Genomic DNA, 15,796 nt, shown 5'->3' on the forward strand with positions numbered 1-15,796 from the left:
TTCTCTCTATAAAATTGTCCGGCATCAACTATTTTTAGTCCACTATTTTCGTATTTACAAACTACTTGTTTTCTGTTTATTGTATCGGGTTTCCCTTTCCATATGAATTTAAAGAATGAGACATCGATTGATTTCAGAAGATGTTCAAAGGGATTTGGAATATAATCAAATAAATTATTATGATTTAAAAATATGAAATACCCTTGAACGTTTTATAACGTTTTTGCCATATCTCTATGTATGGGTCCTTTTGCTTCTCATTACGAGTCACTGTCTGGAGAATCATTGTCTTGAATGACCCGAAAGTCTTTCAGCATCTCTTGGACTTCACGTGGCAGGGTTCTTGGCTGTGGAGTTTTAAGTGATAAAAGACTGATGGCAACATCGCCTGTAATCATAAGACGGTGGAACACGTCACTCATATTGTCTACTCTTGATGTCTTTCTTGCAAATTTCCTTCTGTATACCTTGTTGTCCTTGTTTCTGGCTTCTTGAGCTTCTTCGCTCATCATCCCGATCGGTAGAACTGAACAAGCAAGAATGGTAGAGCCGTGAAGCAGCAGTACATGCACACTCACAGGCATTTTATACCATGGGTAGAGTTGTACATAGATTTCTGCTGTTCTGCGACAATAGTCTCCAAATCGTACTGGATTTAGAGAGGATTTGCAAGAAATTGCTACTAAGATCATGTGAATCCTATGTACTAAGTTCAAATCTAACCCGCAAATGTCAGCAAAGGTGTCCTCCTCTTGGAATGCTCTGCGTGCAGTGTTCCCATCGTTTGTATTTCCCGATCCTTGTTTCGGTTCATCTACTTTAAGACCCATTTCCTCTTTGAAGCGATCGTGTATTTTCTTCTTCTGAGCAGCGACGACAGCTTTGTCATTTTCAGTTGAAACACGCCACTTTTTAATCGTAATTCTGTAAGCAATGTGAATACACATCTCAAAACATCTGATCCATTTATGTAGAGGTGAGAGTCCATAGCTATAAGCTTCCTCATTTGACGCGGAGGGAAGTTTCTCTATGTCATTGAACTGTTTGGGAGTAGCCCCACAGACATAGCATCGCATAGATGACTTGGTTTCTGTCAGAGCATTCACGACTTTCTGATCTACCATGGTGAAGTGCAATTCATAGTTAATCTGTATGGTGTCGTTCCTATTTAGATCTGCTGCCAGCTCATAATCAATGTCCAAAGATACATTCATAGGTTGCAATTTCTTGATTTCATCTTGAACAGATCTATACTCTTCCTGAGAGAGTTCAGTTGTTTCTTTCTTGAATTGAAGATGAATGGGTCGGCAAAATCTTGACGAAGAAGGAACCGGATTTTGCCACAAAATACTGTCTTTTACCTTCAATTGCAGCGGAACTAGAGTAGTGCAGAATATGCTGCTGTCATCCAAAGTACCTGCAGTAGAAAAATAAAATTATTATGTCAGAAATGAATAATTGTGTACAGCAAACATGAATTCAAAATTACTTTAAAATTTCATCAGAATGAAACTTAAAATGTTATACTCATACATCATGTACGTCCAAATGTATCTATATTATCCCAACATTTGGAGGCTTTGATTATTTATTTTATCAAAACATAAAATATCATTGCTCATAAGAAATATATATAATTATCAGGAAATAAATATTAATGGAAACCTAAGCTTGTTTAATTGTTGGAGCATTAAAACCATGTGTTTTTATTTTACTTAAGATATGTCCTTTTTTTATTTGTTTCATGAATCAGCTTTAATGCTGATGTTGGTCTCTCTGATAAAAAAAGAATAAACGCATTTAGCTCTGTAGGGTGGAAAGAAGAAAACACGTACCTGCAGTAGACTTCTGTTTGTATTCACTGTGGCCTGATGAGCCGTCAAAGCCCCATTTGCACACCAATTCACAATTGAACTGTTCATCTTCTTCTAAATTTTCAATGACTCGCGTGATAGTGTCCTTCTGCTCCTGAATTATCCGAAGTGCAGTGTGGTCTAAGAGGCTTTGTAGGGGTACTTTCCCAGAGTCTTCCGTGACTGAGATGTCATTGGGATAACATTTTTCCTTAGCTTCCCTAATCTCGTTATACGGTGGATAAATATCAGCATTTTTACCTTTTGCAGCAAGTCTGGTTGTTTGGTATGCCTGTTTTGTCATTCCTGTTTCAACTAAAAGTGACAAAGCTTCTTCACTTGAGAATTTTAATGGTTCTTTCTTTTTTTCTGATATCAGTTTTCTTATTTTAGCTGGTCTTGATGGTGTTAGCATTGCGAATTTCAACACATATTTCAAACTTGAATTTTTCTTATACACGCCTTGAGATGCCGCATATAGAAGTTCCTCTGGTTCCCTGTCTTCTAGAAGGTGGTGTGCTTTTCTTTTTTTAGAACGATCTGAGAGAGTGTCCCAATTCTTAGCTGGACGTCCCACATTGGATGCGCCCTGTGACGTGCCTGGCAAGTCTGAAGTTGGCTCTGTTTCTGTCCCGGTATCTGTGCTGTTTTGCTGTGCAAGAAATGTTTCTACTTCAGTATTGAATGTCAATGTCTGATTAAGCCAGTCCTCGTTTTCTTTCATGAAATATTCCTGGCGACGACCACACTTGTTCCATTTCTCTCGCATACGATACAGAAAGCGTCCAATAGTCTTTGACAAACTCTTGAGAAGTTTTTGTGGGATGTTTGACTTGTTACCCAAATTATGATATGCACATAATGCATCAATGGATGTTTTGGATGCCAGTTTGATGTCTGAAATGAAGCCAGCTGAATGCACAGCATGAAAAAGCTGTCTTCTTAATACCGCCATCGTTTATTTCAATCCAAGTTCTCCTAGAATGATATCATATATGATTGCGAATTGCATCAACGTGTGAAAGCAATATACACTACGCTACACGCTCTACACTCACGTAACCGTTGCCATGGTTACGCGGACGAGCGTTGAATCGGCTGTGCGTAAACAGTACAAAATTGTACCGATTATGCCTAATAATAATCGATGGACGTGGGGAGAAAAAGCGCCTGCACATGCAGAGTCGCAAATTATGGCAAAAAGAAATACCATACATGGAAAGCATAGGTTTGGGCGGACATTTTGAGATTAACATCACTGCGGGAATCGGCCGGAATCCTAATTAATATGCTACTTTTATATAAAAATTGCATTTTTCCCCTTTTTTTGTGAAATTAAATGCTCATTTTTCCCAAAATGAAGCTTCCATAAATTTGGTCATTGTATTTTCTAATTGGGTTACCAATAGGCAAGAAGTGCACGCAGTATCAAGTTGATTGCTTTTCCCTTCATACATTCTCAACACCTAGTGTAAAGTTACCTTTTTTATCATTTTTGAAGCAACATATAGATTTTCCCATGTTCGCAGGGGTATATGACACTTTTAAAACTCGCTAAATATTAAAATATGGGTGGAAAAATATTCTTTAGAATGTTTTCTTCCCAAAACGAATGAAAAAAATATAAAAATTCACATTCGCCAATTTTGAATTTTGGCACACTTTGAGGCGATTCTGGCCCACTGTGCGTCGTACTCAGATTCGTGGATAATTTTCTCCGACTCTAGGTCCTATACACACGAAATGAGTGAGATCACTCACTTGATAGTATTGGAATTTTTCGAAGAACGAGTCAATGAGTAAATATCCCACAGTTTAACGGAAACTGTAATGTGTTAATGACTTGGTTTACTGACTAGGCAGTGGATTTACTAATTTTACATAATTTTCATCGAGAACTGAGAATGTTTACTCACTTTTTTTCTACACCAGTTGAGAATACTTGTTCAAGTGATTTTTGTTTATATATCATCGAGTAAAATGAAACTTACCAAGGCGGTAACAAATGTAATGCTTGGTCATGTACTCCAGTTTAGCAATTCACCCGACTATATGGCCCGAATTCACAAAGGAGGTTTGTCGACAAACCGAGGTTTATGTGCGTTGGTTTGTAAAAAAACAAAAAGAGGTTTGTCGAAACAAAAGGAGGTTTGTCGACAAACCTCCTTTGTGAATTCGGGCCTGAGTTAAACACTAATAGGGCCGGGGGGGCATCATGCCCCTCCCCTCCACGATTTGTCTGATTGTTCGGGAACGCATATGGATGGCGCCCCGCCGCTCGCTGACTTTATTCTTTCGAGTCTTGCGCAACTTCTAAAATATTTGTTTTAAAAATCGGACCTACGGTTACAAGGTCAAATGACCTTTTGTTTTTGCATGTCAGCCCGAAAATCGCTCATTTTCGTGATTTGTGTACTAAACATATGGAAAAGTCATTTGTCCTAAAAACAGATCAAACATGGGTTATTGGGTCTTGTTTAAAGTTTAAGTGGTTGTTTTTGGGAGTCAAAATAGTTGAATTGTGGTAAGAAATGAAATAAAACAACAAAAACAATAAAATACATAAGTTAAAAAAACAATGAAATACATAAGAAATTATCAAAACAGGGGATAACATAAAGCAATAAGCTGGCTCTTCCATTTTTTTTTTTTTTCGTATTCTTATTCAGAATAGTCTAATGAATATATGTAGTGAAAAAGAATGCTTAAATATGAATAATATATGATTAGTGGATAAAAATGTGATTTTTATGACCTTATTTGCATAAATTACCATAAATATGCAAATGAGTGAATTTTTTCAATGAATTGAAATTATCATAGTATTCTATACACTTCACTTGACATGCGTGCAAATTTTCGCGGAGATCGGCCGCTTCACGGCCGAGATCTTATGGGGGGGCCATAATGCCCCCCCCCCCGGCCATACTAAGACCTCAAATAGCCCGGCCTTTTTTAAGGGTTTTACTCGAAACAGGGAGTTCTTGTTTTTTTGTGTATGGTGTGAAATATAATTTTTACTTTCTTGTTTTATTTGCACTTCTATGCCTCTCTAATATGTTTGTATTATTTATTGACTTTAATTTCAACAGTGAACCCGTGTAATATCTCTGGTCAACCATTCGGCCTTGAAAGTGGTGCTCTTCCCGATTCGGCTTTCTCCGAATCATCCTGCTACTCGGCGGCCTTCTGCAGCCGTTTTGGCCGCCTGAACGATGACACAGCCTGGATCGCATACTCGACCGACCAAAACCCATGGATGCAGGTCCAATCTGAGTGCAGTTATATTGAAGCGGTCGTATATACTACTCAGGGTAGAAATAACGTTGGTCAGGGGGTGACGTCATACACTTTTTCAGATAGATAGATAGATAAATGGTATTTATTGATTCATTTCCATGTATCGCAGTTACAAGCAACTGAATTGTGCATGAATAAAACATTGACGGTGAAGACAATTATACATTTCAAGTGATATCACAGTAAAAAGTAACTGAATTGTACATGAGTAAATTGCTGGAAAAAAGCAAGTATACATTTCAAGATGTCACACTACAATCTACATAATTATGAAGAGCGTGTATATTATATATACTATTAATCTTATACAATATTTCAATTTAGAAATTTGAGTTAAAAAGAAAGAGAGATGGGAAAGCAGGAGAGAGAGAAAAAAGAGAGAAAGAGAGAGAGAGAAAGAGAAAGAGAGAAAGAGAGAGAAAGAGAGAGAGAGGGGAGAAAGGGGACAGATGGACAGAGAGGGAAAACAATTATGTACATGTTGATAAAATACAAAGATATATTTCAAGACAAATATGAATATTATAAGGTGAACATTAGAGATATTAAAATATAAATATAGATATGCATCGCATTCTTCATATCATAACAAATACATTGTCTAACTGGGTAAAAAAAAACTGACCTCAAATTTATGAATTAATTATATACTAAGGAATATGAAATTGTAATTTGTTTCAGAGTATATTAAATACAATCATAAAAAACTTTTGTTATACAAAACCCATGACAACATGGCTTGGACTGATTGTTTGAACGTTTACTATGAATCAGTTGAAGTGAATGCAAAACTGCGGTTTCCTTATTTACATTTAAAAACAAATTAATCAGTGGTCTTTATTTTCAGAAATATACAGTGTAACTTCAAAAGAACTCCATGGGACTATGGAACATTGATCGCTATAATTGAACTTATTTGTGCCAGGGCTGACAAAAAAAAAAAAAAAAAAAAAACGGTATATATTATTAAGGAATAAAATCATTTGGAGTGTCTTGCTGAAGTAAAAGTTTATAAAACAATGTTTTGAAATAACGAGGTCCCACTGTTGTTTATATTACTGTTATTAATTGATTTTTTTTTTTTATATAAAAAAAGAATAATACAACCAAATAAAGATAGAGTTTTCCAATGTGTGTAACAAAGAGGGAACTATATGGGTATGGACCTCTAACTGATGTCATAGGTAAGTGCAGAGTAGGACTGTTAATAAATGAGAAATTTTACCACTGGTAAAAATGGCAAAAGTGACCTCTAATTGATGCCATATAAGTAGGTGGAGAGTAGGACTCTTAGTCTAAATCAAAATACACGATAATTGTTATTTCGTACAGAGGTCTAGGTACCATTTTCGAGAGACAGGAATTGTTTAAAATGATTTCTAACCCTGTTCAATTATCTGACCCCGCCCACTGTTCTCCAATCCATCCCTTCCTATATTTTGACCGTCTTTAATTCTACGATTCCGTTTTTTGGGTCTCCGACACTTCTTTCTCTCCCCATATCTGTGCTTTACCGTCATGTCTGCAAATTAACACCCACCACCGCCCTTCCTCTGACTCTTTCTATCCCTTCCCATCCCTTTCTACCTCTCCGCCTTTCTCTCCCTCATGCTCTCTCCATTCAACGCCCCCTCTCTCTAACTCTCTGTCCCTCTTCCTCTATTTTAATTTCTCTCTCTCTGTCACCGTCCCTCTCTTCCATCTCAATCTCTCTCCATCCCTTTCCTCTATTTCAATTTCTCTATCTCTCTTTCTCTCCATCTCTCACCTCTCACCTATATCATCCATTTCTATCTTTCCGCCTTTCTCTCCCTCATGCTCTCTCAATTCAACGCCCCTCTCTCTCTCTCTCTCTCTCTCTCTCTCTAACGCTCTGTCCCTCTTCCTCTATTTCAATTTCTCTCTCTCTCTCTGTCTCCGTCCCGCACTTCCATCTCAATTTGTCACTCTCTGGCCGGGCTATTTGAGGTCTTAGTATGGCCGGGGGGGGGGGGGCCATAATGCCCCCCCCCCCCCGGCCATACTAAGACCTCAAATAGCCCGGCCTTTTTAAGGTTAAGGGTTTTACTCGAAACAGGGAGTTCTTGTTTTTTTGTGTATGGTGTGAAATATAATTTTTACTTTCTTGTTTTATTTGCACTTCTATGCCTCTCTAATATGTTTGTATTATTTATTGACTTTAATTTCAACAGTGAACCCGTGTAATATCTCTGGTCAACCATTCGGCCTTGAAAGTGGTGCTCTTCCCGATTCGGCTTTCTCCGAATCATCCTGCTACTCGGCGGCCTTCTGCAGCCGTTTTGGCCGCCTGAACGATGACACAGCCTGGATCGCATACTCGACCGACCAAAACCCATGGATGCAGGTCCAATCTGAGTGCAGTTATATTGAAGCGGTCGTATATACTACTCAGGGTAGAAATAACGTTGGTCAGGGGGTGACGTCATACACTTTTTCAGATAGATAGATAGATAAATGGTATTTATTGATTCATTTCCATGTATCGCAGTTACAAGCAACTGAATTGTGCATGAATAAAACATTGACGGTGAAGACAATTATACATTTCAAGTGATATCACAGTAAAAAGTAACTGAATTGTACATGAGTAAATTGCTGGAAAAAAGCAAGTATACATTTCAAGATGTCACACTACAATCTACATAATTATGAAGAGCGTGTATATTATATATACTATTAATCTTATACAATATTTCAATTTAGAAATTTGAGTTAAAAAGAAAGAGAGATGGGAAAGCAGGAGAGAGAGAAAAAAGAGAGAAAGAGAGAGAGAGAAAGAGAAAGAGAGAAAGAGAGAGAAAGAGAGAGAGAGGGGAGAAAGGGGACAGATGGACAGAGAGGGAAAACAATTATGTACATGTTGATAAAATACAAAGATATATTTCAAGACAAATATGAATATTATAAGGTGAACATTAGAGATATTAAAATATAAATATAGATATGCATCGCATTCTTCATATCATAACAAATACATTGTCTAACTGGGTAAAAAAAACTGACCTCAAATTTATGAATTAATTATATACTAAGGAATATGAAATTGTAATTTGTTTCAGAGTATATTAAATACAATCATAAAAAACTTTTGTTATACAAAACCCATGACAACATGGCTTGGACTGATTGTTTGAACGTTTACTATGAATCAGTTGAAGTGAATGCAAAACTGCGGTTTCCTTATTTACATTTAAAAACAAATTAATCAGTGGTCTTTATTTTCAGAAATATACAGTGTAACTTCAAAAGAACTCCATGGGACTATGGAACATTGATCGCTATAATTGAACTTATTTGTGCCAGGGCTGACAAAAAAAACAAAAAAAAAACGGTATATATTATTAAGGAATAAAATCATTTGGAGTGTCTTGCTGAAGTAAAAGTTTATAAAACAATGTTTTGAAATAACGAGGTCCCACTGTTGTTTATATTACTGTTATTAATTGATTTTTTTTTTTTATATAAAAAAAGAATAATACAACCAAATAAAGATAGAGTTTTCCAATGTGTGTAACAAAGAGGGAACTATATGGGTATGGACCTCTAACTGATGTCATAGGTAAGTGCAGAGTAGGACTGTTAATAAATGAGAAATTTTACCACTGGTAAAAATGGCAAAAGTGACCTCTAATTGATGCCATATAAGTAGGTGGAGAGTAGGACTCTTAGTCTAAATCAAAATACACGATAATTGTTATTTCGTACAGAGGTCTAGGTACCATTTTCGAGAGACAGGAATTGTTTAAAATGATTTCTAACCCTGTTCAATTATCTGACCCCGCCCACTGTTCTCCAATCCATCCCTTCCTATATTTTGACCGTCTTTAATTCGGCTTTCATCGAAAGGGTGCGGTGCGGTGCGGCGCGGTGTGGTGTGCTCAACGCACCCATTCGATAAAAGAGGGGGGCCTTTTCTCGAAAGGGTGCGTTGAGAGCGGAGTACCGTTTTAACACACCCTTTCGATGAAAGCGGGGGGCTTTTCTCGAAAGGGTGCGTCGACTAGTCTTTCGCATCAGTCGTTTAAAATGAGGATCTCGGACAGAAGGTAATAGTTGCCAATTTAAGTATATCGAAAATGTATTAAATAAAATGGAATGGTCTTGATTACAGAGTGGTCTCTTTGATGGGGGAGACAGAGAGAAGGAAAAAAGGGAAAGGGAAAGGGAAGATAAAAGGAAAGAAAGAAGAATAAGAAGAGAAGAGGGAAACGGGGGGGGCGAAGGACTCTTGCCCCCCCCCCCTGCCAAAAAATAAATCAGAGATAGAGAGAAGGGAAAGGGAAAGGGAAAGAAAATATAAAAGGAAAGAAAGAAGAAGAAGAAGGAAAGAGGGAAACGGGGGAAGGGCGAAAGGGAGAGAGAGAGAGAGAGAGAGAGAGAAGGGAAAGGGAAATGGAAAGAGAATATAAAAGGAAAGAAAGAAGAGGAAGAAGAATAAAAAGAAAAGAGGGAAACGGGGGCGAAGGGCTCTTGCCTCCCCCCCCCCCCCGCCAACAAATAAATAGGAGAGAGAGAGAGAGAGAGAGAGAGAAGGGAAAGGGAAAGAAAATATAAAAGGAAAGAAAGAAGAAGAAGAAGGAAAGATGGATACGGAGGAAGGGCGAAAGGTTCTTACCTCCCCCCACCCCGCCCGCCAAAAAAATAATAACAGAGAGAGAGAGAGAGAGAAGGGAGAGGGAAAGAAAATCTAAAAGGAAAGAAAGAAGAGGAAAAAGAATAAGAAAAGAGGGAAAGGGGGCGAAGGGCTCTTGCCTCCCCCCCCCCCCCCCTGCCAACAAATAAATAAGAGAGAGAGAGAGAAGGGAAAGGGAAAGAAAATATAAAAGGAAAGAGAGAAGAAGAAGAAGGACAGATGGATAGGGGGAAGGGTGAAAGATTCTTACCTCCCCACCCCCCCCCCTCCCGCCAAAAAAATAAATAAGAGAGAGAGAGAGAGAAGGGAGAGGGAAAGAAAATCTAAAAGGAAAGAAAGAAGAGGAAAAAGAATAAGAAAAGAGGGAAAGGGGGCGAAGGGCTCTTAATTGCCAACAAAATAAATAAGAGAGAGAGAGAGAAGGGAAAGGGAAAGAAAAGATAAAAGGAAAGAAAGAAGAGGAAGAAGAAGAAGAAAAGAGGGAAACGGGGGCGAAAGGCTCTTGCCTCCCCCCCCCCCCCCCCCCGCCAAAAAATAAATAAGAGAGAAAGAGAGAAGGGAAAGGGAAAGGGAAAGAGAATAAAAAAGGAAAGGAAGAAGAATAAGAAGAAAAGAGGGGCTCTTGCCTCCTCCCCCCCCCCCCCCGCCAAAAAATAAATAAGAGAGAGAGAGAGAGAGAATCTGTTCTGATCCTGGTCCTGATCCTCAAGAGGGATATAAAGATGACCAATAAGAACGTTATCGTTCGAGAGAGAGTGTTTGTTGCTTCTAGAACATTTTAGAATTAAGTCCCATCACATTGCAGTTGTGGGGAGGGACTATGGAAAGAAGGTGAGTCGATATATATCCGTCTTGCATCTTATGTTGGAGAAGGAGAGGGAAAGAGAAGATAAAAGGAAAGAAAGAAAAGGAATAAGAAGGAAAGAGGGAAACGGAGGAAGGGCTCTTGCCCCCCCCCCCCCCCGCCAACAAAATAAATAAGAGAGAGAGAGAGAAGGAAAGGGAAAGAGAAGATAAAAGGAAAGAAAGAAGAGGAAGAAGAAGAAAAGAGGGTAACGGGGGCAAAGCGCTCTTGCCTCCTTTCTTTCCTATTCTCCCTCTTTTTCGTTTTTCTCTTTCTTTCTTTTCTTTCTTCTCTTTTCTTTCCTTTCTTTTCTTTTTTTCTTTTCTTTTTCTTTTTTTCTTTTCTTTCCCTTTTACTCTCTTTTTTCCCCTCCCCCTTTTCTCTTTTTTCCCGACGGCAGCGCAATTTTACCGACAATATCCTGACAGGTGGGGGGGGGGTGTCGCACCCCCACACCCCCTTTGGAGACGCCCCTGCCTTCGCCACTGTTGGCGACCACAAGGCTATCAATACAAATTAAGACATATTAATGAAGATTCTTTTTTAATGTTGCAGAGAGATAAGTATTTTCTCTATGAACTTGTTTAATGGACAATAAATAATATTAAAAACATGAATACTATAGCGGTATAATGATGAGAGAGATGATTTAAGTCATACTTTTTTTCAATGTGATTGGAGTGGACTTGAGGGTGGGGGGGGGGGGTCCCCCTAAGATCTCGGCCGTTTCACAGCCGATCGCCGCGAAAATGCATATTTATGGTAATTTATGCAAACAAGGTCAGAGAATTCACATTTTTACCCATAAATCATATATAATTCATATTCGAGCGTTCTTTTTCACTTCATATATTCGTTAGAATAATAATACGACAACAAAGTTGGAAGAGCCAGTTTATCCCTATGTTATCTCTTGTTTTGATAATTTGTATTTATGTATTATATTATTTTGTTATTTCATTTCATTTCTAACCACAATTCAACTATTTTTACCCAAAATCAAACACATTTACTTGAAACAAGACCAAATAACCAATGTTTTCTCTTTTTTTAAAAGAATAAATGGTATTTCCATATGTTTGGTACATAAATCACAAAAATGAACGATTTTAGGGCTGACATGCAAAAACAAAAGGTCACGTGACTCCGCAATTATACGTCCGATTTTCAACAAAAAAATGTTTCAAAAGATGCGTAAGACTCGAAAGAAAAAAGTCATGAAAGAAAAACTTTATATCTGCCGCGGTTCCGGAGTAGTCGCGAAATTACTAGAGAGCACTAATCTTTTTTGGGGGCCCTCAAAAATTTGAAAAATCGTACCCCCCCCCCCCCTCTCTTGAACGCCAGGGGGGGGGGGTATCTCCCAAAAACGGTAAAAATTAACGTGTTTTTTTTTACACGTTTTTTTCACAGGGCGGAGCCCTCAGAAGCTCAGGGGTATTGAACATCAAAATTAACGTCGGATGAGCATAATTTTATACTTTATTTGTGACAGTAGCAGGACACAATTTGGTGTTGGGTCCAGGGGGCGGAGCCCCCAGAAGCTCAGGAGTTTTGTCCATTAAATAATTATTATTTTATACCTTATTTGTGACACAGCTAGGGGTCACGAATTGGCGTGGGGTCCAGGGGGTGGAGCACCCGGAAGCTCAGGGGTTTTGGGCAATAAATAACGGTCAGATGAGCATATTTTTATATCTATTTGTGACACTGGAAGGACACAAATTGGTGTTGGATCCAAGGGGTGGAGACCCAAGAAGGTGAGGGGTTTTATACATCAAATTATCGTCAGATGAGCATATTTATATATCTATTTGTGACACTGGCAGAACACGGCAGAAGACGGATATATATCGACTCACCTTCTTTCCATAGTCCCTCCCCACAACTGCAATGTGATGGGACTTAATTCTAAAATGTTCTAGAAGCAACAAACACTCTCTCTCGAACGATAACGTTCTTATTGGTCATCTTTATATCCCTCTTGAGGATCAGGACCAGGATCAGAACAGATTCTCTCTCTCTCTCTCTTATTTATTTTTTGGCGGGGGGGGGGGGAGGGAGGAGGCAAGAGCCCTTCGCCCCTGTTTCCCTCTTTTCTTATTCTTTCTCCTCTTCTTTCTTTCCTTTTATATTTTCTTTCCCTTTCCCTTCACTCTCTCTCTCTCTTATTTATTTTGTTGGCGGGGGGGGGGGGGGGGGGGGGCAAGAGCCCTTCGCCCTTCCCCCGTTTCCCTCTTTCCTTCTTATTCCTCTTCTTTCTTTCCTCTTATATTTTCTTTCCCTCTCCCTTCTCTCTCTCTTATTTATTTTTGGCGGGGGGGGGGGAGGGCAAGAGCCCTTCGCCCCCGTGTCCCTCTTTTTTTTCTTTTTCCTCTTCTTTCTTTCCTTTTATCTTCTCTTTCCCTTTCCCTTCTCTCTCTCTCTTATTTATTTTTTTGGCGGGGGGGGGGGGGAGGAGGCAAGAGCCTTTTGCCCTTCCCCCATTTCCCTCTTTCCTTCTTCTTCTTCTTTCTTTCCTTTTATATTTTCTTTCCCTTTCCCTTTCCCTCCTCTCTCTCTCTCTCTCTCTCTCTCTCCTATTTATTTGTTGGCGGGGGGGGGGGGAGGAGGCAAAAGCCCTCAGTTGTCCACGTAATTCCCTCTTTTCTTCTTCTTCCTCTTCTTTCTTTCCTTTTATCTTCTCTTTCCCTTTCCCTTTCCCTTCTCTCTCTCTCCTATTTATTTGTTGGCGGGGGGGGAGGCAAAAGCCCTTTGCCCCCGTTTACCTCTTTTCTTCTTCTTCCTCTTCTTTCTTTCCTTTTATCTTCTCTTTCCCTTTCCCTTCTCTAGCTCTCTCTCTGATTTATTTTTTGGCGGGGGGGGGGGCAAGAGTCCTTCGCCCCCCCCCCCCCACCTTTCCCTCTTCTCTTCTTATTCTTCTTTCTTTCCTTTTATCTTCCCTTTCCCTTTTTTCCTTCTCTCTGTCTCCCCCATCAACATAGTAATAACGAAAAAGACCACTCTGTAATCAAGACCATTTTATTTAATACATTTTCGATATACTTAAATTGGCAACTATTACCTTCTGTCCGAGATCCTCATTTTAAACGACTGATGCGAAAGACTAGTCGACGCACCCTTTCGAGAAAAGCCCCCCCGCTTTCATCGAAAGGGTGTGTTAAAACGGTACTCCGCTCTCAACGCACCCTTTCGAGAAAAGGCCCCCCTCTTTTATCGAATGGGTGCGTTGAGCACACCACACCGCGCCGCACCGCACCGCACCCTTTCGATGAAAGCCCTTTAATTCTACGATTCCGTTTTTTGGGTCTCCGACACTTCTTTCTCTCCCCATATCTGTGCTTTACCGTCATGTCTGCAAATTAACACCCACCACCGCCCTTCCTCTGACTCTTTCTATCCCTTCCCATCCCTTTCTACCTCTCCGCCTTTCTCTCCCTCATGCTCTCTCCATTCAACGCCCCCTCTCTCTAACTCTCTGTCCCTCTTCCTCTATTTTAATTTCTCTCTCTCTGTCACCGTCCCTCTCTTCCATCTCAATCTCTCTCCATCCCTTTCCTCTATTTCAATTTCTCTATCTCTCTTTCTCTCCATCTCTCACCTCTCACCTATATCATCCATTTCTATCTTTCCGCCTTTCTCTCCCTCATGCTCTCTCAATTCAACGCCTCTCTCTCTCTCTCTCTCTCTCTAACGCTCTGTCCCTCTTCCTCTATTTCAATTTCTCTCTCTCTCTCTGTCTCCGTCCCGCACTTCCATCTCAATTTGTCACTCTCTCTCCGTACCTTTCCTCTATTTCAATATCTCTCTCTCCCTCTCTCTCTCTCTTTCTCTCCATCCTTCACCTCTCCCTCTCTTTATTTCTCTCTCTCTCTCTGAAGCATACTTTCTCCTTGATTTTAAACCTATAATAAATTATTCCATGTACAAATCAAATCTTGTTAAAGCTTCTCTAAAGTGTTGGGAGCCCAAACAAACAAAAACAAGCAAAAATTATCTTCAATTGTATAATGAAGAAAGTGAAAGAGGATGTCATTTAACACTGACTTCTGCAAGAATTTTCAGGAAATTATCAAAATAGTTCATTACGATTGATACCCCACCCCTTAATGCAAAACAAGGCCCTAAAACAGGTGGATTCTTGAAAGTATAAACTTGTGAAATATTGTTTCTCCCGAGGTTAAGGTCTGGACATGCGATCGATAGACCATCCATCTTTTTCTGAATAATAATTGAATATCAATGCCACTCATTGTTTACTGTACAAAATCACATTACTGAATAAAGGTGCAGCAAGTTAATTTGGGCTAAGTCATAATTATAATAAAGATATCAACTGCCTGTTGCTACGATAAATATATGAGCTACATTTTATTTGTAACGCTGTGTTACAAAATAGATAAATTTATGCATCAAATGAAAAAGAGGGAATCGAACCCATCTTTACATCATCAGTCCAAGACGTATCATCTATTCACAGATCTCACATACATGTAGATCTCTATGTTTATATCAGATGTCTTAATTTTAAAAAAGAGAATTGGATGTAATAAATTTATTATTTGAAAGAAAAGACAAGACACTTTTGGAGCAGAAGTGAGATTTTCAGAAGAAAATAATGAAGAAAAGAAGAAGAAGAGGACGAAAAAAAAAAGATGAGGAAGTAGACGAATAATAAGAAGAAGAGATAGAAGTAAAAGAAGAAGAAGAAGAAGAAAGAAAAAGAAGTAGGAGGAAAAGGAGAAGAAGAAGAAGAAGCAAGAACAACAATAAAAGCAAGTAGCAGCAACAGCAGCCGCATGTATTAGCAGTATAGTTTTAGTAATAACGCTGATGCAGATAATGCTGATAATGAATAAAATGATAATGATAATAATAATAGTAATAACAATGATACTAATAATAATGATGGTGATGATAATGATAATGATGATGATGATTGGCTTTAGTTTTATTGTAAGTCTTGAGGCTTACCTTAAGGATTTAGGTAAAACTGAGACCTATCGCCTGTAATGTAAACTGTACTTTTGAACGATTTGCATTTTCCCTATCCAACTAATATTATTATAGTTGAGCACACAAAGAATTATACATGAACATATCATATCGCCACTTCTTTTAAGTTGCCTCATTCAATATTATTTA

The 15,796-nt window shown here is 38.8% G+C and overlaps 1 protein-coding gene across 1 annotated transcript; it reads right to left on the reverse strand.

The window, feature by feature from the left end:
- Nucleotides 1–260: 260 nt before the first annotated feature.
- LOC115928541 lies at nt 261–3,482 on the reverse strand. Its single transcript, XM_030995841.1, has 2 exons — nt 1,836–3,482; nt 261–1,417 (listed from the first exon to the last, which is right to left on the reverse strand). The coding sequence occupies exons 1-2, from the start codon at nt 2,806–2,808 to the stop codon at nt 261–263; spliced, it is 2,130 nt and encodes a 709-aa protein (XP_030851701.1). The 5' UTR covers nt 2,809–3,482.
- Nucleotides 3,483–15,796: the final 12,314 nt, after the last annotated feature.

Source organism: Strongylocentrotus purpuratus, unplaced genomic scaffold, assembly GCF_000002235.5.
Source record: "Strongylocentrotus purpuratus isolate Spur 01 unplaced genomic scaffold, Spur_5.0 spur5_scaffold_3, whole genome shotgun sequence".
NCBI classification, from domain to species: domain Eukaryota; kingdom Metazoa; phylum Echinodermata; class Echinoidea; order Camarodonta; family Strongylocentrotidae; genus Strongylocentrotus; species Strongylocentrotus purpuratus.

Coding starts and splice junctions, on each gene's coding strand:
- LOC115928541 (XM_030995841.1), bottom strand. CDS start 2,808: ATGGCGGTATTAAGAAGACAGCTTTTTCATGCTGTGCATTCAGCTGGC. Junction 1,418..1,835: donor CAAACAGAAGTCTACTGCAG/GTACGTGTTTTC, acceptor TTTCTACTGCAG/GTACTTTGGATGACAGCAGC.